Below are 24,119 nucleotides of genomic sequence, written 5' to 3'. Positions count from 1 at the left end.
GCAGACGTCTTCCAGCGCTAAGGGCCCTTGTATTTCAGACCTTCCCAGAAGCTACATTTATCCTAAAGCAAACTCTCCAGCCCTCAAAGAAGGGTGTCCTCCTTTGCTAGTTTGCCAGGTATTTCAGGCGATCTCTGTTGGTACCACAGTGTGTGCATAGATTTCCTCATCTGGCTTTTCACAGTAGCCCTGGCCCTGGTGCTGCTTTTCTGCATTCAGCAGAAGCCAAGCTTCAGAGGCCGGGGCTGCCAGGCAGGCTGGCAAGTCCCCAGTTTCTGGTGGAAGCAGAGGGTGATCACAGCAAGTCTCAGGCCTGCCCAAGAAGGGATGTCACCACTTCCACCTGTCCTTCCAGATCGTGAGCCCCGCCCAGCGGCTGGATGTATATTGTGCCAGGTCTGAGAAATGCTTTGTCTCCTGAGCCATGCTGGAGACAGCTACACACAGTTTCAGATGTGCTGAGAACCGAAATTGATTGGATCCAGGCCACATTTGGCTGGGGCCCGGGAGCCATGTGGCTCCTGAGCCGGTCTCTGCTGCCACCATCAGGACACACAGCCCACCACCTCCTACTGGAAGCCTCAGCCTGGCACTGAAGGGGTCCCCGCTCTCAGCTGTCAGTGCTCTGGGTTTTCATCAGGAGGTCAGTTGTGTGGCTCTACCAGGTTCCCTGGCCTGTCCTGCACATGCCACATCCATTCTTGAGAATGTCATCATCCAGCCTCCTTGAAAGAGATGGGGGTTATATGGGGTGAAAGCAGGAAGTGAGGCCAGCTACGGATGTTGTTAATTATCAGTCCAAGCTGAACTGTCCAAAGCAGAGAAGCGCCTCTCGCTGACCCTGGACCTGTGAGGGTCCACGTGCACCTTGCCCAGAGCAGGTTGGCTTCCTTCCAGATGCACAGTAAATGCCATTGGAGCATCAGTGCAGTACTCAGAGAACACATCCTTGTGCCCATATGGCTCTTGGCTATATTACCAGCTGTTCTGTGAATGTTACTGAAAGCTGAATGTATCTGTGTACCTTGTACTCACAGACCCCAATGACTTTGTAGTTATTATATTAAAAAACCTGGGTCAGAAGTGCTTTTCCAGTAAAAAGAATAGAAGAGATTAGAACAAGAAGGAAGTTTGACCAGGAGGTTGTCTCCTTGGGGCTTATGAGCCAATTGAAGGAAATGGGGAAGCCTTTGGACAAGGCAGGCTTGTCCGGGGGTGTCCCGGAGGTTGGACCAGAGTGCCGTGGCCATATGCTCTCACAGCTCTTCCCTGTGCTTCCTGACCAGCGCCCCCTGCAGGAACCTCCTGGAGCTTCCTCAGGCACATCCCTACCCACCAGGGCGGGGAGTCAATGAGCCCCAAAAACTGCTTTCCCCAGGCCCATGGCCTCTGTCCAGCCTGGTCTCCTTCTACATCCTGAGGCCTCCCCTGGCCCCCTCCCCAACCTCCAAAGCGGGGAAATGACTGTCCACAGCTGGGCTGGCACCACTGGACTAATCCCCCTTGAGGGTCTCCGGTTTCTCATCTACCTAATGAGGGGCCAAACTGAGACGTCAGAGCTCCCTGCCCTCTCTCACTTTCCTAACTTTAAACCCATGTGAATCACTTGAGAGGGAGCCTGGTGTGATAGGAAGCCTCGGCTTGGGAATCAGACACACCTGGACATAACCCCAGCTCTCCCACTCGTCACCTGTGGGACTTGGACAGGTTAAGCCTTGGGCCAATGTTTCCTCACCTGTGAAAATAGGACTAGCATCCGCTGTGTTAATTCGGGGACTTCAGGAGGCAGATACCAAAACAGAATTAGGCCTGCGAGAGATTTATTGGGGAAACACCTGTACAGTCTTAAGGAAGGGGCTGGAGGCAGGGAGAGCCTCGGACCACAGTGCAGGTATGACACCTGAGGAAGGAGAAGGGGCCAGAGGGCTGGGAAGGAAGAGGCTTCCCAGCAGTGCAATGCAGAGTCTTAAGGAAGTTTCTGCCAGGTGAGGGTAGTCCTCAGTCTGTTAGAGGAGTCTCCTGTCCTGCGGGAACAGGCCTGCATAGTCAGCCACGGCTGGGAGCAGCCCGGGAAACGTGGCCCCGGCACACACGTGGTGGTGAGTCCAGGGCCCGGTGGGCGGAGCGGTCCCTCGGCTGTGCCCCTGCAGCAAGAAAGCTGAGCAGGCACTCCCAGGGCTGCAGCAGCCTCCCCAAAGGCTTGTTGCACACAGCAGAGCTGATGCATCTGAGGTCCTATCACAGCATCTGCCACAGAGAGGTGCCGGATGAGGGCAGCGGTCAGACAGGGATTATATTCATCTTGTTGTCAGGATTTGCCACGCATTCTCCAGCAGGCCATGGAGAGCAATTTCACCAGGTATTTGAAAAGCAACCTCAGGGTCCTGTATGCTCTCATTTCCATTTCCCATCACACAACAGGTCCCATCCCTGAAATGAGGCCCCTCCCAGAAACGTCAACACAGTACCTGGGCTCCATCTTCACATCAGCAACCCTCCTCCTTCCCATCGTACATCTGACAAGCTACAGCCGATTCCCCACTGACATGCCTGGGAAGCCCAGAGAGCTTGCTTCACCCTCACTCCAGTTTCAAAACTGTAGGAAATAGGGATCTCATTGACCTCCTTGAGAGTCTTGACAGCTGTTCCCTTTGGAGAAACAGAGCAGTTGAAGCTTTCAGTGGCATGGGACAGGGGGTGGCTCACACCCTGTGTGTGCACGGAGCTGTGTGGTTTACGCAGTGCTTCCACCTGCCTCAGGCACGCCCCGTCCAGTGCTCAGGATGAGCTAGGACAATGACCATCAACGTCAGGGTGGCAGAGACCTGGGTTCAAGCTCCAGTAATTAGCTGGGTAACCAGGATCAATTCTGTGAACCTCCGTGAACTGCAGTTGCGTCTTCTGTGAATGGGAGGAGTGCCAGCACCTTCCTCAGGCAGCTATCTTGTGGGTTAAATCAGACTGTAGAGCACCTAGGAATATAGTCGAGATTCCATAAGTCTGATTGTACTTTTCTCTCTGGGATGAAAGTTCAGACCCCAAAATAATGAAAGCGCTAAACTACATTTGGAGCCCTGGCCTTGAACCACCCAACAGTCGTGCAGCCCAGTGTTTCTTTCAGGATGTCTCTTCTGGGATGATGCTGAGAGAACAAGAAGGAAACTCTTATTAGTTAAGCACCAGGCAGTGCGCTCAGCATTTTGCATTCATGATCTCTAACTCTCCTTACAACCTGGCGGAGTCCGTAGTGATCAGCGTGATGAAGTGACAGCTAGTGTAACTCACAGCAGAGTCAGACTTGAACCCAGGTCTTTTGGACTCCAAGCCCGTGCTCTCCCTGCAGCTGGGCTGGCTTCTGGTATGTAAGCGAAATGGTGTTTGAGAGGCACCAGGAACTCCCTGACAGACGTGTAGTCAGGCCGGGGGCACTAACAACATGGGAGGGGGACAAAGCTAGGAACAGAACTCCCCCGTTCCTACCCCCAGCCCTTCCCGCAGGGCAGGATCCTGGTCCTGCGTCCTAAAGAGGCCCAGGCCCCGGAGCAGGGACAGTGTGGGCTCAGAGGGCACTGGACTGGGGCTCAGAGGACCTGGATTCTACAACCTGTGCCCGCCCAGGTTAGCAAGGGGGCCATGCAGCCTAGCCCTCTCCCTGTGGCTTAGGTTTGCCCAGGGGAATCCCTGGGCTGCTTCACCATCCCAGTCCTGGAGCAGGGTGAAAAGTAGTGACCCTGAAGAATAAAGACTCCAGAAACGGGAAAGGGGACCTGGGGCCTCTCCCCAGTCCCACCACTCGCTGTGACCTGTGGCAAGTCAGCTGGCTGCTTTGGACCAGAGTCTTCTCATCTGTAGAACAAGGAGGTGAGCCTGAAGCTAGCAGATTTTCAGGCTGACTCTCCAGCCTCCCTCCTCACCCCTTCCTCCTTCAACCAGTTGAAGAAAGGGCTCTTTGGAAGGAAGGGGGGAAACCCACAAAGCTTGAAGGAATCTCTGCCAGCCAGTCTAAAATTTCTTTTCGCTCAAATATTCAGAAAACGACTTTCTATTTTTAAAATTTTTTGTGGGGACCTGGAAAAATGGTAAGCAAAGTAGAAGTCTTTTTGATCAAAGCAGATTGGCTAGAATGGAAATTTGCCCAATCTCTTGACTTTGCCTGGAAGCCTTTTCAGGTTGAGATACCAGCAAGGCCAACAGCAGAGAAGAGCTACAGAATTCCCCAGTCAGCCCGCAGGGCTCTCGGCTCTGGGCCCTGAGGTCTCAGCCTGTGTGGATGCCAGCTTTTGCATCTTCCCCACATCCTGGCGTGCACAGGCCCCCAAAGCCAGCCAAGCCTTAGGGCTGTGGTAGACAGAGATAGCCTCCACTGCCCCCCAATGGCCATTGCCACCACAGTACCAGCCTTTGTGGGCCGCTCAGCATGGGCGCCCGCCCACTCCCCAGTGCCGATGATGGGCACCCGCCGGGTTGTTGGATACAGCCCTGCCTACCCCTGTCCAAGAGTTTCACCCACCCTGTGGGCTCTGGTGATGGGAGCCTGGGCAGGAGGTGCCCAGTCTTCATTTACTGGTTTCTCCCCAAGAGGGCTCCTGTCATCCTGGTCATTGCATCACCTGTTCCCCTGTGTGACCCTGGACAGGCCACCCCACCCTCCGACCTCGGAAGCCTTCCCTGTCAGCATGTCCAAGCCACTCTGTTCATACCTGCTTCATCAGCAACATCCAAACATGCTGCTTCCTCCCGGGGCCCCCGAGTCTCCCAGACTGAACAGACAGCGTGGCACATCGAGCTGCGTGGAGGCCGCATCAGGCCCGCCTGTGAAGTGCGGACTCCACATCAGCGTTTGGCTTGTCTTCGTGAGGCAGAATCGTAGATGGTTGAGAGCATGGACTTGGGAGTCCAGATGTATGGGTTTGCTCTTGGGCAAGTCATTTCACCTCTCTGAGTCTCCGTTTTCCTTTCTGTAAAATGGGGACCTCATGGAGTAACGTAGAGGATTAAATGAAGTAATGTTTCTAAAGTGCTTGGAACCACCTGGCACATAAATGCTATAAGACTGTTAGAAGCTATTTGTTTTTGATGATGATGATGAGGCCAGAGCAGCTGTTTTATCAGGGTCCAAGACCTCTGCCCAGAGATTTGCTCTGTGAACCTCTGCCCTCTGTGGAAATCAAGGCTCATTTTGTAAAATTCCCTGGGCTCTTCCCATCTCTCTGCCACACTCTCGCTCTGACTGAGAACACTCCTTATCAGTCCCACGGTGCAACTTGGTGCACACATGCCATTCTCTGCAGCCAAGCTCTGGGGAGCCCTCCCAGCGAGAGAGCAAGGCCTTTCCTTGGAGCAAACTCACTGGGTGGCACTGCATCATGCACAAGTATCCAAAATTGCATCCACACCTCTTGCCCCTGAGCCCATGGAGGAAGCCTCTAAGCATCGCTCCGGCCTCACCTCTCACCTCACTCTCCCATACCCATCCCACTCCAGCCATGCGACTCTCCTCACACACAGGCAGCTTGTCCCCACCTCAGGCCCTTTACACATGCTGTTCCCTCCACCTGAGACACACTGACCCTGTTCCACACATGGCCAGCTTCTTCCCCAAATCCAGTCTCAGCTGTAAGGTCACTGCTCAGGCAAACCTTTCACGATGGAGCCTCTCCCCCAGCTACCCCCTGCTGTCCCTCTCACGTTTTCTTTTCCTTGAACAGTTCTCTTGTATATTGTCTGACCCCTGTGCACCCCTCCATCCACAAGCTAGGAGGGAAGCTTATGAAAGCAGGGCAGTCTTGTCTTTCTCTTCTCTCCCCCTCTCCCCAGCACCCTGCACAAAGCAGGTGCTCAGCGTTTATAGATATTTGTTGAGCAGATGAACAAACGAATCAACGAGCAGGGCAAGTGGCTGGATGTGTAACCGTCGTGGCCTGCCTGGCCCTGCTCGCCACCCTCCCGCTCTCTAACACGGACACTCTCGACAGCCGTCTTGCTGACCGTGTGCTGCCTGCGGAAGAAGAAGAAGCCGGCCAACCCCGAGAACAGCCTGAGCTACTGGAACAACGCCATCACCATGGACTACTTCAGCAAGCACGCCGTGGAGCTTCCCAGGGAGATCCAGTCCCTTGAAACCTCTGAGGTAACGAGCCCCAAAGCAGGGGCTGCCCCGGGGAGGGCTGCCGCTGTGGGAAGAGCACAGGTTCCAAAGGGAGCAGAGCAGCCGCCCGCCTCTTAGCGACACGCTCCTCCGGGCAGCGCGGTCCTGGAGGCTGTGAGCCCGCCCCAGCCCTGCCAAATGGGCCCCTGCATTAGCGAGAGTCCCTGGGGACCTTCTGCTTACATTGAAGTTTGAGAGGAATGGTTCTTGGGACTTGGGGTTTCTGGGAACAAGTCAACGACTGTTCACTGAGGATCGTTTGGGGGCAAGCATTCTCTTGGGACTGTGAAGGTGAAAGCTTGCCCTCAAGGGGCCCAGGATCCAAGATTGGGGTGAGGTACAAACCCCGACATCATTCAAAGCAAACTAGGGGGCTACAGGGAGAGGTACAGAGCTGTGGAACCCAGTGGAGGAAAGCTTCACAGTGCAGGTGCTGGGAGGGTGAGTATTTGCCTGGAACCCCCAGCCGGGCAGTGAGAGAGCTGCGCTTTGACCCAGGTCTCTCTGACTGCAGACCTCTTTCCACTCCCACCGGAAGATAGGGCAGAGGCCAGGGTGCGGCTGGAAAGGTAGATGGATTAGGCACGGTCTTGGATGGGGTTGAATGGAGTTTGTGCTTTAGTCTTGGGCAGCGGAGGGTCATTGAAAGTTTTGCCCTTTTTGTGAACTAGTTGTAGAAAGATCGTGCTGATGATCTGGTGAGGGCACGTCGTCAGTGAAGGGATAGGGAAGAAAGGAAGGGTGGTTTAGTGGATGGAGGAATGGATGAGAGGACAGACAGACATACAAAAAATAAGTAGGTCACCTGGGATACAGTTGAGATGGCCCTGGAGAAGGATGGCAGGCGTCTGAGTAAAGGCAGGGGTAGCTGAGAGCTTCTGGAGGAACCGTCCCCTCTCATCCCTCCAGCAGCCAGATGAGCTTTTATAAACAGGCATGTGATCACATCACTCCTGTACTCAAAACCCTTCAGTAGCTTCCCGTTGCTGGTAAGTTAAAGTTCAAAGTCTGTTCAGGACCTGCCAGGTGGACTTGTCCCCGCCCAACTCTCCAGCCTCACCTTATGCCCTCTCCCTGTTGTTTGCTAAGCTCTGGCCACATTGCATTTCTTTTCATTCCCTTATGGCACCAAGTTACATCCCACTCCAGGGCTGTGCACGAGCTGTTCCCTCTCCTGGCATGTCTTCTGTCCCTCCCTGGCACCCCCTTCGCTGTTCGCCTCAGTGACTCCTACCCACCACTCAGGGCCCAGTCCAACCGTCACTTCCTCAGAGAGCCCTTCCCTGTCTGCCAGGCTGGGTTCACTCTCCTGTCATATGGTCTCAGCTCCTGTGCTTTTCCACTTATCAGAATTGTCATTGTGCAGCTACTGGTCTGACATTATCGGTTAGAATGTCCCTCCCCCACTGGAATAACCAGTTATCCCCACATTGCTAACGCCAAGGGCCATTCTGGGCACTCATTCTACTCCATCTACCAGCAGCATCGGCACAGTCGGTCGTTTCCCCCTCAGAAAGTTTCTCCGCTGGCATCTGAGCCCCACCCTGGCCCATTCTCCCCACCCACCAGCAGCTCCTCCTCAGTCTCCGTCGCTGGCTCCGTCTTGCCCAGCCTCCGGTCACGGGAGGGTGCGCTCAGTGCTTCCACTGCTTCTCTTCTCTTTCCTCTCAGCTCCACGCCTTTAAATCCCACTCCTCACCGTGACTACCCAGTTCTGCTCTAGCCTGGCCGTCTCCCCTGAGCTCCAGACCCGTGTGCCCAGCTACAGATGCACACGTTTCTAACAGGCATCTCCAAGCCAACAGCCCGAGACTGAACTCTCGGCTTCTCCCTCCTGCCCCGACGCCCAGAAGGCCCCCTGGTGTTTCTCGTTATTAGATGGCACCGCCGGCCGCCTTCTCCTCTCGCACACCCCACCTCCCGTCTGTCTGCGGCCCCGTTGGTTCTTCCTCCACGTTAGCAGGGCTCACCACTTGCACTGCGACCCCTCGCCCAGGCTGCCATCATCCCTTGAGTCGTGGATCGCTGCCACCGCTCTGCAAACAGCTCTCCCCGCTACTGGCTACCCGCCACGGTCTGTCCTAAACAGAGCAGCCAGATGATCTTTCCAAGGCAGAACCTCCCGTCAGCCACGGCTCCCAAGCTTCACAGGGCCCTCTTCACACTTTGGACAGAATCCAGATTCCTCTTAGCAGGCGTTTCTCGGGCTGGCCCTGTCCCCCTCCTCCCCCTCTGCCAGAGAGCACAGGGCCCAGCCCAGGAGTGAGCTCGTCCTGGCACCTGTCTGAAATGCTCTTCTCCCGGCTGCCTCCACTCCTCACTTCCTCCAGGCCTCTGCTGCAATGCCACCTCCTCAGGGAGGCCTTCCCTGACTGCTCTACACAGGTTAGAACCCCACCCTCCAACCCCTGGTGCTCTGTCCCCATCCCTGCTTTGAGCACTTCTCACTGCCTCTGCCATTGCACCCTTCTCTCTCTGTTGACTGGTGAGTCATCTCACCTACTAGAACATAAGCTGCCTGAGGGCAGGAGGGTTGTTTGCTCTGTTCACTGCCCTATACCCAGCTCCACGAACAGTGCCCAGCACATGGTAGGTACTCTGTAAATGGTTGTCGCGTGAGTGAACTTTACTCACGATTTACCCATTACCCAGCCCAAAGCCCGACACACAGTGGACGCTCCGTAAGAAGCTTTAGCTGAAGGACAAACAGAGGGACAGGCCTCACAACGGCATTGACCTTTAGTGTGGCCGGGGCCATTTGGTGGCAGAAGTGTTCCTGAGAACTGTTAGAGTGAGTGAAAAAATAGGTAACTTGGACAGGGGGCTGGCCCACTTTGAGTGTGGGCCATGCACCCCTAGATCCTAAACTCCTCATATGCTCTTTACAAATTGGTAAATGGAAACCAAAGCTAGAGGACGGTGCTGGTGAGCGTACTGTCGCAAGGGCCCTGCTTGCAGAGGCCGCCGTCAGGACCCCAGGGTCAGGAGGCTGCAGCCGCACCAGCGGCAGGAAGCTCTGCCAGATTTAGAGTGGGTCTGTCACCCTCCCCTCCCAGCCAGCCCCCTCCCCTCGTTCTGCTGTATTCTCAGTAACAGCAGCTGTCCCCTCCCTGGCCGCAGACGCCCTGCCGCCCACCCACAGAGCAACCACAGTCACAGGACCATGAGCTCACCGCTGGGCTGCCAGCGTTGGAGGCTGCCAAGTGCTTTGCCTAAGCAAGTTTCCCCAGTGCCCTGCTCCCCTTCTGGGCTGATGAAAGCCACAAAACAGAATCTGGGCTGTATGGGCAGAGTTGTGATGCCCAGAGGCGCCCGGAAACTTTTCCATGCTTTCTCTTCTTTTTCCCTCCCCTCCTTCTGTTGTCTTCTTTCCTGCCTTAGTTATTTTCTACATAACTTCCTCTTTTCTACGCAGAGTAACTTCTCCCATGTGGTTCACCCTTGAACGCTCGTGTTGTGAGAACTGTAAAGCCGCAAGCCAGATCTCAGGCTCCAAGATTCCCGTCCGCAGCTCAACCCCAAAGCCCAGTGGAGAAAGAGGGTTTCTGTCCCCTAGCTGACATGCCGCCCTATGCTCCTTACTTAGACCGCTGGTCCCACACCCACCCTTTGGATGGGCACACAGCTGATTCCAGACAGTGAAGGAAATTCTTGTCTTCTGAAAAGACATTTTACAACAAATGACCTTTCTTCCTGTCTCTCCTTATTACCCATAAAGTAATACATACTTGTCAAAAATAACATGTTTTGTTTAAAAATAAACTTCAGAGTATTAATCGTGGCTTCTTAAAACGAAGCCATTTCTAAGCTGGTCTGGCCTAAGCCGGTTACCTCTAGGCCTGCTGCTGAGTCTTTGCCCCAAAATAGCCTGCAGGCTCTGAGCCTTCCGTTGTGTAGAATTGGAACAAACTGTGGCTTTTTTCTCTACGTTAACACCTGGGCCTGAGTCTGAGAACAGCCATTTTGTGGCCCCCAAGTGCTTGCAGCCCTGCCAAAGCCATTCAGATGACCCACGCAGATTATCTGTTGCTAGACTTTTCCACTCCTCAGGCTGTGTAGGCGACTGAATTTTTCACTCACCACCTATTGTGCAGTCACACAGAGATTCAGATCCCTTCAGCTCAGCACGTCTAGTGCTACGAGAAATGGGCCGAGAATTCTGACCAGGCTATGGGAGGATTCAGGAGGGTAGAATTAGCCTTGGAGGCTCTGACAGGTGGGTGGCAGGAGAGGAAGGAGGTGGGCAAGCGCAGGGTATGTTCGGGAAAGAAAAGTGGTGAGGCCTCCAGGACGTCTGTGAGAAAGAGGCAGGAAGGAGAGTCTGGGGCCCAAGTGGACCCGGTTTTGCCCACCAGAGCAGCGTGGAAAGCAATGCCACCTCTGGCAACCTGAGGTGGAGGTGATTCAGGAAGCAGGAAGTCTTCTTTGGAAGCTGCTATAAAAGTCTGAAAAAAGAGCAGAAAGGGCTCTGTACCCCGGCATCAGCAGTGAGGATGGTGAAAAATGGTTGTGGTGGGGAGTGAAATAGGTGAAGGGGATTAAGAGGAACAAACCTCCAGTTATATAATAAATAAGCGTCAGGGATGTAACGTCCACCGTAAGGAATATGGTCGATAATATTGTAATAACTTTGTATGAGGACACACGGTTATTAGACTTATCGTGGTGACCATTTCATAACGTGTGTAAATGTCAAATCACTATTAGTACCTCTGAAACTCACATAATATTGTTATGTTGACTATATTTCAATAACTTTTTAAATGTTTACCAAGCACTCCCAAGTGGAAGTAAACGTCCCCGTGGGTACGTTTCTTTAAGAATGGCCACCTGATAACCCCTACCCAGCTCATGCCATCTGCTCCCTGTGTCCCCCAGGACCAGCTCTCGGAGCCCCGCTCCCCAGCCAACGGTGACTACAGAGACACGGGGATGGTCCTCGTTAACCCCTTCTGCCAAGAAACGCTGTTTGTGGGAAATGATCAAGTGTCGGAAATCTAACTGCAGCAGCCCTCGCTCTGCCAGCCCCTACCTTTCGTCTCTAAATTATCAATATACAAATATATATTATAAATATAATCTTTGTGTAACCCTGACTTGATGAGAAACATTTTCAGCTTTTTTTTCCTAAGAATTGTCAACATCTTTTTTATAAGTGTGGTTTAAAAAACAAAAACTTGACAGAACAATCCGTGGCTTTATAAAATAAAGGTATTTATAAGCAAAGCAGTTGCATTGATTGCTTCTCTTCATAACTGTCCTTGAGCATGTGGGGGTCCCAGCAGCCGCAGGCAGGTGAGGGGAGAGACCGACTTGTACAAGTTGATGTTAAAACGGCCAAGTGCACGGCCTCTGAGGCTTCTTAAAGCTCTGGTTCCTCTGGATTCAATGTGACGGACCCCATTTCCGCCCCCACCTCCACACACCACCAGTGACGGAGCTGGGCCGCCACCTAGAGGGACACCGGCGAACAAGAAAAGAGGAATCACCTCATCCTCCCAGGTGCCCCGAGCCTCGCCATGGCACATGGGATTCGGAGGCAGGCAGGAGCCGTACATCCCGGAGGCATCCTCAGGCCACGCCCCCTGACCTCCCACACAGGGAGCGTCCAGGAAGGACTGCATTCCCGGGCGACCGAAGGCTCCCCTCCAAGCACATCCCTGCATCCTCCCACCACCCACAAATGCATTAGACAGCGTGCCTTTCTCTGGAGAGGGTTTGGATGCGGATCCCAGCCCTAGAGCTTCGGAATGCTTGCTCTTCTCCAAGGATCCAACGTTTTGGGGTTCACCTTCGTTTTCTCAAAAGGCCATCACATCACGCCGCTGAGGAACGCGTTTGTGGAAGAAACCTTTGAGTGTAGAGCTGTAATTTTCTAAACCTTCCTCCCAGGAATTTAAAATAACAAGATTGCCAAAGCGGACGGCTCAGGAGGAAGATGTCATTGTATTCTTCCTCAGCCCTGCAGGCCTGCCTGGGGGTCACGAGGACGTCTCCCCTCACTGCTCTCTCCATCGGTGGTCACCTGCTGCCCCGTGGGCCCACGGCCAACAGGGCTTAGACCCTCAGAGATGTGAGAGCGGCTTCCAGAGATGGCTACTTCTCCATTTTATCCCTACTATATAGTGGCTGGGAGAGAAGATAACTGCTTTGACCTTCCTTTCTCTAAAAGAAAAATAGTTTGATAGTATATTTTGAATATAGATGTTCTTATAGTCAGATTGGGACATGAACTTGAATGTTGAGTCATATGTTCGTGTTATTGCTGTGGTCTCTTTATCATAACTTTTTCCTTTCTTCCTACGTTTTCCTTTAAAAAAAAAAAAGATGGCCTTCAAAAATGTGTGTTCTCAATGTCCTATGAACCTACTTAACGTGAGTTTGGTGATTGTCTGTCTTCAAAGACTCTTCAACCCACAAAGAAGCAGGTTACGTGTTGCTCTGAGATTCATTTCCCAGCGTGTTACTGTCTGATCTTTCAACCTTATCATAATATTTCTGTCGGTGATTGCATTTAAAATATCAATGTGTGTGTGTATATAGAGAAAGAAATCTGTTTGAAAAGTAAAATTTATATATAATATATGTAATCAGAGATACATATGTTATATATACATATGTGGGATGTATGACTTATTTTTCCTTATCCACAGAATTCAGCTACCATGTATATATAAATAAACTTATTTTATTAGCCAGAGGATTAAGTTGCTAATACATTTTGCATTCTTTTCATTTTTAAATAACGTTTAAGTCTCCCTTCAGTACCAACACTACCTGGTCCATCTGTATTTTTTAATCTGTTTTAACAGTAAGTTGGATTTTTATCAGAGTGATGAGCTAATAGCCATTTATCATTTGATAAAACAAATTCTTTAGAACATGTTTGGGATTTCTCCTCCCAAAAGTCATTTGTCTTCAGGTCTTTGGAGATACTGGTGTCAAGACACACCCTCCTCCCCTTCCCTGGGCTCAGGACTGTATTGTAAATATCTTTGGTCAGAGAAATCTGAAGTTAACCTCGCCACTGAGTGTCACCATTCTGTAGAGTAACAGTGCCTAAACATGGCACCTTTGCAAACAATGTAATCAGTGGCTTGAGCTCTTCATTTACCCTTGGATGATGCATCCTAGAATTCCTGCAGCTCCTGGGACCCATCAGCATCACCTGTTTTAAGAGGATGTTGTTATAACACAGACTAATGGGAGCCACAGGCCTTTGGAATGTGCCAGAGGTGGTGTTCTCAGCAAGAAAGCCACATCTAAATAAACAAGGGGCACTTCCAGCCTTTACTTGATCAAGCTGGTTCCTTAATCTGATAATCATATAACCAACATTGATATTTATAAAGTACCTTCCATGTCATTTCAAATAGAAAAAGTAGAAGGAAGAAAGAAAAAGGGAGGAGCACATAGAATATTCCAGAATATTTAACTCTGCCTGTGTGACATTGGGAGGTACCCTGTTTTTTGGGTTTAGGGAGACAGAGGGGGTCCTAGATAAGTCACTGGACTAGGAGTCAGAAGAGGCCTTCTCATCCCAGCTCTGCCACCTCCTGGACAGGGGACCTTGGGTGAGTCACTGCAGCTCTCAGGCTGTCATCACACAAGGGAGAATAGGTGATCATAGGACACGTGAAGATACTTCTGGAGTTGTGCACTGCGCAGCCCAAATGTCAGTGCATGTCAACCCTGAACCTACCTCCTAAGGTCGAATTGAGAACTCAGTGAAGTAAAGCATGGAAATCTGCCCAGCGCTGGATGGATTCAGCTGACCCCTTCCCCTTCTCTCCTCAAGGTACATTCCCACATTGCAGGATCTGGGGTAAATATCCAGCTCTGGGTTTTGGATACTCATTTCTCTAGGGTTAAACTTAAATGCAGTGGGTTTTAGGTCCATTTTGTTATCCTGGGGGCTGCAAGATCCTTTCTGGATACTGAGGGCCTGAGTTAAAGTCTAGAGGGTGTCATCCAATCCTAACTTGGAGCACCCTTAAAGATCTTACCAGAAAACCTCTGTTTTTATTTACTAGTTTTCTGGCAGTTGGGGAAACAGGTGTGGGGAACATCTGGAGCATAACAGGTGGGTCTGACATGTGTGGGACCTGAATTTGCCCACGGTCCCTTGTCTAGTGCATGAGAGAGTTAAGAGCCCAGGCCAGTGCATGGAAAATAAGGTCCAGAGAGGTGAAGCAGTGTTTCCAAGGTCAAGCAGCTGATGAACACAGTGCGGCGGGGAGGGGGACGGGAAGGTGCCAGGAAGGGACCTGAAGCTGCTGCCTGGACTGAGGGAGGGGGCGTGAAGGAAGCAACAGGCGTTCTTTGTTTCTCTGGAGTCCCTGGGGCTTCCTCCCACCAAGGCTGGTTCACAGCCATCTCCAGGCACACCTCCACAGTCACACATGCAACACAGGTAAGGCTGGAGAGCCCTGACATCGGCCCTGGAACACCTGGAGTCAGTCCTGGCTCAACCAGTCGCTGCACTTGTGATCTAAGGTCTCTGAGCCTCAGTTTACTCACCTGTGAAGTGGGGCTGCTGGGTGCCTGCCTTGCCCTCTCAGGTAGTGAAATACACAAGCCCAGATGAGCCACCTTCACAGCCTGCACTGATCCAGCCTCCCCACTACCCGCAGAAAAATCTAGGAAGTCATGTGCACAGCCTGCACATGATCCTGCGGAGAACGCCTGAGGGCCTCTCTGCACACAGCCCTGGGCAGGCCATTTCCCTTTCAGCTTGGTGAATGGTGGAAACTCATGGAAAACAGCAGACAAAGCAGCCCTGGCACAGGGAAGCTGCCAGAGAGGCCAAGTCACGGGGACACTGTTGGGGCTGGAAACCAAAAGCCACTGGGCTCTGCAAACCCACTAGGCACAGCAGAGGCAGAGCGGTGATGAGCACAGGGCGAGTGGTGGTGGACGCGCCCGCGGGGGCCAGCTCCAGCATGCCGCTCCAGAGGCACAAGGCGTCCTCCAGGGGAGCACAGTCATCGGCCTCCCTGGATAGCGTCCCAGCCTCCAGGACTATTGCCGTGGGTGGTCTTGCCCGAACACCCAGGGTCTATGTAGGGATGACACCCAGTGGGTGCACAGGTGGCCTGGGTGCCCGCGTGACCCGCCGGGCCCTGGGCATCAGCAGCGTCTTCCTGCAGGGCCTGCGGAGCTCAGGCCTGGCTACGGCACCCACTCCAGGCCTGGAGAGGGACCTCAGTGCCGTCGAGGACCTGGGGGGTTGCCTGGTGGAATACATGGCCAAGGTGCACGCCCTCGAGAAAGTCAGCCAGGAGCTGGAGGCACAGCTGCGGATGCACCTGGACAGCAAGGCCACACGCTCAGAGAGCTGCAGTGCCCTCCGGGCCTCATGGACCAGCAGCTGCCAGCAGGTGAGTGCCTGGGAGAGGATGCTGACAGCTGCCTGCTGCACCTCTGGAGGGTCATTATCAGAGAGCAACGGTGCCGAGGCAGGGGGCAGGGAAGTGAGTGGTCTGAGGCCAGAGAGACTGACCCTGACCCCTTAGGCTTCCGTGCTAAAAACGTTAATGACAATAACAATAACAGGGGCCCCATTTACTGAGGTGTACTCGGGGCCAGGCCCACGCCAGGGCCTGTGCAGGCACTATCTCCTCTAGGGTTCAAAGCAATGCTGTGCAGAGGCTCATTCACTGATTGCATTCTTAGATGAAAAAACTGAGGCGCAAAGAAGTCATGTGCCCAAAATCACACAGCCAGTCGGGAGATGGAGCTGAGATTTGAACCTGAATTTTTCCAGGTCCAAAGTTGCATCTGTCCCATCAGCCTGGGCTGACTCTGTAACCTTTGTGTTAAGAACGGGTTTTTACAGCCGTCGTCAAATGGAATACCACTGAATGGATGTGGCATTAAAAACAATGGAGGTGTGTTCTCGTGTCCGTTTATACAGGGCTGTCCCGTAGAAATCTGAGCCATGCAGGTAATTGACAAGTTTACTACTCACAGTAATAAAGGTAAACAAAAACAGGTGAGGTTAATATTAGTATATCTTATTTAACTCAATATATTTTAAATGTTATTTCAACAGGTAATCAATATAAAAGGTATTAATGAGATCATTTACATTCAAAGAGAACTTCTGCAATGATGGAAATGTTCTATATCCTCACTGTCTAGACTGGTAGCCACCAGGCACCTCTGGCTATTGAGCACTTGACCTGTGGCTAATGAGACTGAGGAGTTAACATTTTTCTTTCATTTTCATTCATTTAAATTTAAATAGCCACATGTGGCCAGTGGCTACCTTATTGGCCAGGGCAGGGCACAGAGGTTTCCTCTCTGTCCCTCACTTGGTCAGGACCTGCTCTCCAGGGTGATTCTGTAGGGTGCCAAGCTCATCCGTCACGTCTGCCTGCAGCCTGTGGTTCTGACGCTGAGGCCGCAGCCAGCTTTGCACAGCTCATCTGTCTCTTTGTGGGTGGCTGGCTTCTCTCCTCCCCGCCTCCCACAAATGCTGGCCTTGGCATCCCTCTGAGCTAAATCAGCCTCTAGCCCAGCCAGGAACTGCCAGCTCAGACCCTTTGCACCCTGGGGCACCCAGCACGCAGCCCACGGGGGGAGCTCACGGACCTTCATTCGTGTGTGGCTGGGTCATGCTGGGCAGACACACTCAGGGGCTCCCATTTGCCCCTCCTGCCTCCCACTTCACCCCAGGATGCTTCTCCCCCACCACCAGCTGGTTCCTAGCTGACAGCACAGTACGCATGACACCCAACACTGTCCTCTCGGCTTTTCCCCAGAGCTGCTGTTCTGCTTGCATCCATCTACTCTGTGAGGAGAACCATGTTAGAGCAGTCCGGGGCCTTAAAGCTGGCAAATCTCAGACAGCCATTCCTCCAGGGTTCTCTCCAACAGTGCTGATTTAAATATTTGTGTTCTGTAAACCACCAGAATGCCCCTATTCCAATATTTCGATATTGGAATATTCCAATATTTCAGCATTTGCCAGACAATTTCTTGTACTCAGATGCCACACTGACTTTTCACGAGAGGTCAGGCATCCCAATTCTAGGTCAAAAAGTATGACCACAAAACTTAGTCCATACTCAACAGAGACTGACTTGGTCTGGCTCCAGAGGTTTGGGCAATTCACCCAACTTCTTTGAGCCTCAGTTTCCTTATCTGTAAAATGGGTATAATAATGCTGTGGGTATTCCAGCAAGTCCGTAGATAAATAAGTTGCATAGGTCCTGCCTGCAGGTAGGCTACAGACCAGAGAAGTGCACAGTGAGAGCAGTACAGGCACAGTACTGTGGGCTGGATGCCAAGACAGTCAGCCCCCAAATGGGGGTCATTTTCCTCTCAAGTGAGTCTAAGTGAGATTCTAGGTATGAATACAGAGTTCTCTTTTTCCTCTTTTATAAAACATGGACTTGAAGATACAGTTAGAACAACCTATAAAATGGAGTTATTTCTGTATCGCACAGCCCAGTCCTCCAGCCATGTTTAGCTCTGTACCATCAAAGAGAACAAAAGAAAATTCTACATATCTGAGATAGACACGATTTTTTTTCTGTTGCTGTTGCAAAACTGACCCACATTCGGCTCTAAGATGGCTTTGCTGATACCTGCTCTCCACCCAGTATTCTCCACCCCGTCACCAGAATGATCATTTGGACATGCTCAATTTGACTGCATTATGTCCCTGCCCCAAACCCTCTGGGCTCCTCCTCACCAACAGGACACAATCCACAACCCTGGGCTCAGTCCACAAGGCCCTTCCGAAGCCACCCCCGTCCTAGCCGCACCACCCACCTGGGAGGCTGTGAACACACCACATGCCCTCGGCCTGGCTACTCCTCTGAGCTGCTTTCCTGCTCCTTCTGTGATCGCTTGACAGCCTGCACATACATCCACTGCAGCAGTTACCATGTTGTCCTGTGTCATTTGCGTGTCTAGACCCTCACAGTCCAGGATCACTTAGACAAGTGGAAAGGGCACAAGCTGTGGGTCAGGGGAACCTGCATTTGGCTGTTGGCTCTGCTACATACTAGCTGGGTGGCTTTGCATCAGTTACTTAACTTCTCTGAGTTTGTTCCCTCATTTGCAATTTGGGGATCACTTTATCTACTACACAGGGCTGTTAGGGGGTTAACTGAATGTAATGTATTTAGTAAAGTCAGTGACTAACAGCCTAGAAAGAAAGTTTCATGCCTGGCACTGCAGATACCTAGAGCCATGTACACGATCGATGCTCAGCGATGAGCAGGACCTGCCTTCAAACTCTGGTTCTGCCACTCACGTGGACCAGCCACTCATCTGCTCCATGTCTCCCTTTCCCCGTCTTTGAAATGGATGAACACCTCACCAGTAGAATGGGCCACCATGAGCATGAAATGGAATAAGATGTGAAAAGGGGCTGTGCACGTGCAGCGTGGCATCCTCAGTCAGAGCACTTGCCCCCGGGGGCTGGGCCTCTGGCCAAGGGCTCGCTGTTGGAGCCATGGCTCCCTTCAGGGCCTTAGCAGGACTCCTTCCCCCCGCCACCAACAGTGTCCTCTTGTCACCCAAGAACCTGGGGAGACAGCTCCCTCCTAAGCCCTCTCTGTCCCCAAACAGTAGGCCCAACTTCTGGGCACTGAGAAACAATGCTCTTCCCACTGAGGGGCAGGACTCACTGCCTCCCTGGGTTCTGGTCAAGGAGCCCTAGACCACGCCCCCCCCCCCCCCCCGGCCAGTCCCCTCAGAGCTCAGGAAGGACCCAACACCCACCCGCACCAGGCCCTCTCCCCATACCCGGGCTAGAGCTCAGCCCCCTGCACCTCCACAGTCCATTTATTTCAGGAAGGGCTGCCTTCTCCTCACGGAGTCTCCGAGGCAGCCCCACGTGCTAGGGGTTGCTGGGATCCAGAAACCAAAAACTCTTGTTCCTCTGCCCTCACTTGGACTTCTTGGCCTGGAGCTTCCTGCCCATCTTTCCAAACACCTGCCCCCGCATTCCTTACCCTCACAACGCTCCCTTACCCTCTCCCCTTGGAAGCCCATTTTCCTCCATCTGCAACCACCTCCCTGCCCTTGTGCATGCAGCAGAACTCCTCCTCACCCTTCAAGTCCAGTTCAATGGCACCTCCACTGTGAAGCCCTCCCTGATCTTCTTTGACTCCTCAGGACCAGCACTGTGCTTGAGGCTTGGGATCAAGCTCTCAGTTACTGAGCCCTGAAGGGGCTGAATGGTGGTTGGGCACCTAGAGAGAAATGTCACCTCCTCCTTAGCCTCGGCCCCTAACAGAATCCAACAGGGACCTCTGTCGCCCAAGAGCAGGTTGGGCTGGAAGTCCATTTCAGCGGCACATTCTCAGACCAGGCTGCAGGAGCCATGGAGAAGTTCAAAACAAGTGACAAGCACGATTTCCTTTTATGTCCAACACTTCTGTAGCTGTTTGAGAAAAGAGAACAAAAGGTTGGAAAGGGACAGGGCAGTGTTAACTGAGAGCTCCCAGAGCCTTTCTGGGAAGGGGCCTCTCCCATAGCCTCTCCCATCCCCAACAAGAGCTTTCACCCACCAATCATGAGGAGACAAAGGCACATATTCAGAAAAACAAAGAAGGGGGGCTTCCCTGATGGTGCAGTGGTTGGGAGTCCGCCTGCCGATGCAAGGGACACGGGTTCGTGCCCCGGTCCGGGAGGATCCCACGTGCCGCGGAGCGGCTGGGCCCGTGAGCCGTGGCTGCTGAGCCTGCGCGTCCGGAGCCTGTGCTCCGCAACGGGAGAGGCCACAGCAGTGAGAGGCCCGCGTACCGAAAAGAAAATAAAAAACAAAAAAAAACAAAGTAGGGGTTGAGACGGGGAAAGAGATTGTTTCCACTGTGGGAAAAGCCACAGCATGGAAAGCAGCCCAGAACAGGGACTCAGGGGTTCACACCATAGCAGGGTCAGGAAATCAGCCTGAGGAAATTGTCTCCATCCTCTTTCACTGTATTAGTTTGTGATCCTTGGAAGAACTAGGGTCAGAGTCAGGGCCAGCTTCACAGGTGTGGGCCGAGTACAGCCCTCTGGAACCTGAGCTCTGAATGCCCCCAAAGGTGGGATTTAAGACTCAGTAGCCACCATCTTGAAACTCTCACTAGCTGTATCTTTGAATCTGTATTTTGTAAGTGAAGTCCAATGGGCCGATGAAGCATGTGTCAGGAACCTGGAGCCTTGGCTCAAACGGGGTCCCTGTCTCCCTGGGACAGCCAGGTCCCATGACCCCTGGAAACCCAAGGCCTCTCCTGACCTCCCCTCCTTGCCCCACCCCCAGCAGAGGCCTGGTCACAGGGGCAGGGAGGGGCAGGGTGGCATGCTGGGTGGGGTGCAGATCCAGGGCTGGCAGCACCATGGTGCACTCAGCAGGCAACTGACAGGCAAAGGCTGAGCCTCTTGCCTACACTTGATCCAGGTGCCTACAGAGTAGCACTGAGGTTCGGTACTCTTGGCGGTCTCCTGTCCTCCATGGATTAGGGTGGCCACTCTCTAGGAAAGGGAGATGCCTGGCTGGACTTCCCCATCCCTGGCCAGGGCCTGGCACCTCAGTCCAGTGGCTGGCAGGAAGGGTAATCCCTTAGTAGTGGGCCACACTGTGCCCCAGATCATGTGGCACAGCCGCCTGGGTGCCTGTGAGGGTTGTACCTGCCCCTTGACTATCCCTGTGCTCAAGGGATTGCAATATTAAACAGCAAAAATAACCATGCTAGGTCAAGAGAAAAACCAGGAAGAAAAGAAAATTTTAGTACCTTTAAAGGCCCCCTTTTTCCTGCTTTTTGAACACAGAGCTCTATATTTGCATTTTGTACTGGGACCCACAAATTATGGAGCCAGTCCTAGTTAAAGTTAAATGTATATGAAATTCCTTCTCAAGTCCAAATCTCTCTCTGTGTGACTCAGCTGTGTTAGAACCTCTCAGCTATTGATACTTCTGCTAAGCAGTAAAAACAGATGGAAGAATTCCCAGGTGGTGGCCACAGAGGCCAAGGAGGACCTGGGCACCAGCCCACTGCTCGGGCAAAAGGTGGTCCTTTCCCTCTCTGGCTTTGCTGAGTGCTCTGACTTTTCTTGCCAAGTGAATAATACTGATAATAAGCTCTGGCAGCAACATCAGTCCCTTTCATCCTCAAACAGGCCAAACACAAGGTTGGAATTAGCAGCCTCCCTTCCTCGGAGCTGCAGATAAAAGGAGAGAGAGGACAGAGGAGGTGCAGCCCCAGAGTCTCAAAGCACAGGGAGCCGGCGGAGGCCAGGTCCGCGGAGATGCTGGCTGGGGAAGAAAGGGGAACGTGACGGCTTAAATCTCCACCGAATTTAGGGGTCTCCATGGGAGAAAACAGTGGCTTACATCTCCAACAGCAAAGGCTGTCAGCTGGAGTACAGGAGAAATCAAAATTACTGAAAGGCAAGAGGATTAGAATTTTAAATGCGCCTGATCTGAATATTTTCCCTGCTCTCACAGTCCCTCTTTCTGTCCCTTGCAGAGAAAGAGAGCCCATACTCTGGGGGTCTACCTATCTGGGGAAATAGCTGGAAACAGGCAATCTAGGTCTGGGCCAGGTTTCTCTCCCCACAGCACCTGTGGTCCTAGCAGGTTTTTAAATAGAAGATATGAGAAGAATCCTCCCCACTGAATAAAATGAAAGGCAACGGGGTCATTGTTGTGATTCACAACCTGGTGTCCCTGAAAGGGGGAGGGAGAAAGAACTGAGCAGTTTTAGAGCCTGCAAAAGCTTGAATGCATTTACCCAAGACAAACCACACAGCCTACTGCTCAAGAAGTACAATTTCTTTAGTGAGAGGAAGCCAGTAAGATAGTTACTCTGTTAGCTGGTCTATAAGGGACACTGAAGTATCATTAGAAATGTAACCATACAGAGAAAAATGTATTGAGAATTCTTCTGAGGGAGAGTGCTGTGTAAGACGGAAAAAATCCTTGGACGGAGCAGGGGAGGGGAAGGAGGCTTGAGGCTCTTGACTGAGTAATACAGGTGGTCAGTAAGCTGCTTTCTAAGAAAGGTGGTTTCCTGGGGGCTCTTGTTTTGCTGCATAGTGTCTGGGAGGGAGCAGAATTGCTAAAGAAATTAGGGGAGAGACTGAGTCCTGTTACTCGGGGCCCTCTGTGCCCTTCCCATACGCCGAGCTCAGCCACTCTTAAATCTCTTAAGATCTGTTAAAATATGAGGTCTGTGTTGAGGAAGGGGACAGAGGAATCTAGATAATTAAAAATAGAGGATGTGCTGCAAAGACTGGGGATTATGAAACCAGAGAGCCCTGAGGTCAGACTCAGGCCCCACATGTCCTCTAGGCAAGTTCTTCCTTGATCTCTCTGCATCCTGATACCTCATCTGGATAATGAGGATGTTTGGAGACTTTCTTGAATGATAAATTGTCTCTGAGAAGAAAACACTAGTGCCCTTCCTGCAGAAATTAAAAAGAAAGGGATGTGTACTATCTCTACCACTATGTAACATTGGTCAGAGGTAGTAGTCAGTGCAATCAGAGAAGAGAAAGTGATCGGAAAGCACCAAGAACTGGAACAAAAAAGGTAAAATGCTGGTCTTCCTGGAGAGTCCAAAAGGTTCCATGTGACAATTTTACAAACAAACAATAACATGATTTTAGTAAAGTAGCAGGTTATAAAAAGAAATAAAGATCAATGCCCCTCATATCTATAAACAACAAAAAGAGATATAACGGAAGAGAAAATCTCATTTATGATAGCAAAAAATAAAATGAAATACCTTTAAATAAACTTAACGCAACATGTCTGGGACTCCCCAGGTGGTTCAGTGGTAAAAACTCCGCCTTCCAATGCAGGGGACGCAGGTTCCATCCCTGGACGGGAAACTAAGATCCCACATGCCATGGGGCAACTAAGCCCGTGCTCCACAACTTGCCCACATGCTGCAACTACAGAGCCCACGCACCCTGGAGCCCTTGCACAACAACTAGAGAGAGAAAATCCACACGCAACAACTAGAGAAAAGCCCACACGCTACAACTAGAGAGAAGTCTGCATGCCACAACGATGAGCCCGCGCCACAGCTGAGACCTAATGCTGCCAAAAAAAAGAGAAGAAGACAATAAATGGGACTTCTCTGGTGGGGCAGTGGTCAAGAATCTGCCTGCCAATGCAGGGGACACAGTCCGAGCCCTGGTCCGGGAAGATCCCACGTGCCACAGAGCAACTAAGCCCATGCGCCACAACTACTGAAGCCCACGCGCCTAGAGCCCGTGTTCTGCAACAACAGAAGCCACCGCAATGAGAAGACTGCACCACAATGAAGAGTAGCCCCCGCTCACTGCAACTAGAGAAAGTCCGTGTGCAGCAGCAAAGACCCAGTGCAGCCATAAATAAATAAATTAAAAAAAAAAAAAAAAGAGGAAGGCATACAAAGCTAAATTCCTTTATAACTTGGCTGTGGGTACATTTGTTCTTGATACAATTCAAAATTGAAAAGCAATTGATTGATTTTTTAAAATATTGATAAATTTGATTACCAAAAAGTTTTTAATTTTACATTGCCGTATAACAACATAAGCAAAACTGAAAGATAAATGGCAAACTAAAAAAGAAGTATTTGCAACTTAGAATATAAAGTGTTAATATCTCTATTCTATAAACAGCATTTAAAATTTAAGGTTTAAAAAAAAAAGCCAGCAACACTCTTATTTTTAAATAAGCTAGAGATGTAAAGAGACACTTGAAATAAAAATTAAATGAAAATGGTTCTTAACCATACAAAAGTTTGCTCAACTTCACTCATGTTAGAGAAATACAAAAATAAAACAAAACAAAACCTACCTGAGATACCATTTTCACCTATCGGATTGGCAAAACTCCACAAATATGTCAATCTGTTTTGTTGGTGAAGCTCCAGGGAAGTTCATGCAGTACTGATGGGAAGAGAAAATGTTGCAACCACTTGTAGAGTAGAATTCGGCAATTTCTAGACAAATTTATATGCATTTATGTATA

The 24,119-nt window shown here is 51.4% G+C and overlaps 2 protein-coding genes and 1 long non-coding RNA gene across 9 annotated transcripts in view; 2 read left to right on the top strand and 1 right to left on the bottom strand.

Moving 5' to 3' along the window:
• Positions 1–12,860, top strand: part of TMEM108 (transmembrane protein 108) — a 371,967-nt gene extending 359,107 nt beyond the window's left edge. For all 7 annotated transcript variants that reach the window (XM_059065342.2, XM_067033782.1, XM_067033777.1 and 4 more), the window contains 2 exons: positions 5,976–6,130; positions 11,027–12,860. In XM_059065342.2, the coding sequence (XP_058921325.1) occupies positions 5,976–6,130; positions 11,027–11,149 (278 nt within the window). In that variant the 3' untranslated portion in view covers positions 11,150–12,860. The remainder of the gene's footprint in view (positions 1–5,975; positions 6,131–11,026) is intronic.
• Positions 1,806–7,214, bottom strand: LOC136794230 (uncharacterized). Its single transcript, XR_010840633.1, has 3 exons — positions 6,954–7,214; positions 4,701–4,958; positions 1,806–2,972 (listed from the first exon to the last, which is right to left on the bottom strand). It is a non-coding gene; the product is annotated as an uncharacterized lncRNA (long non-coding RNA).
• A 2,164-nt stretch (positions 12,861–15,024) lies between the features above and the next one.
• BFSP2 (beaded filament structural protein 2) overlaps positions 15,025–24,119 on the top strand; it is a 67,402-nt gene continuing 58,307 nt past the window's right edge. Inside the window, exon 1 of the mRNA XM_059065347.2 lies at positions 15,025–15,528. Within this exon, the coding sequence (XP_058921330.1) occupies positions 15,040–15,528 (489 nt within the window). The 5' untranslated portion in view covers positions 15,025–15,039. The remainder of the gene's footprint in view (positions 15,529–24,119) is intronic.

Source organism: Kogia breviceps, chromosome 5 (genome assembly GCF_026419965.1).
Source record: "Kogia breviceps isolate mKogBre1 chromosome 5, mKogBre1 haplotype 1, whole genome shotgun sequence".
Classification (NCBI taxonomy): Eukaryota; Metazoa; Chordata; class Mammalia; order Artiodactyla; family Physeteridae; genus Kogia; species Kogia breviceps.
Note: the sequence above shows the minus strand (reverse complement) of the source record. Positions and strands in the feature narration are given on the sequence as shown.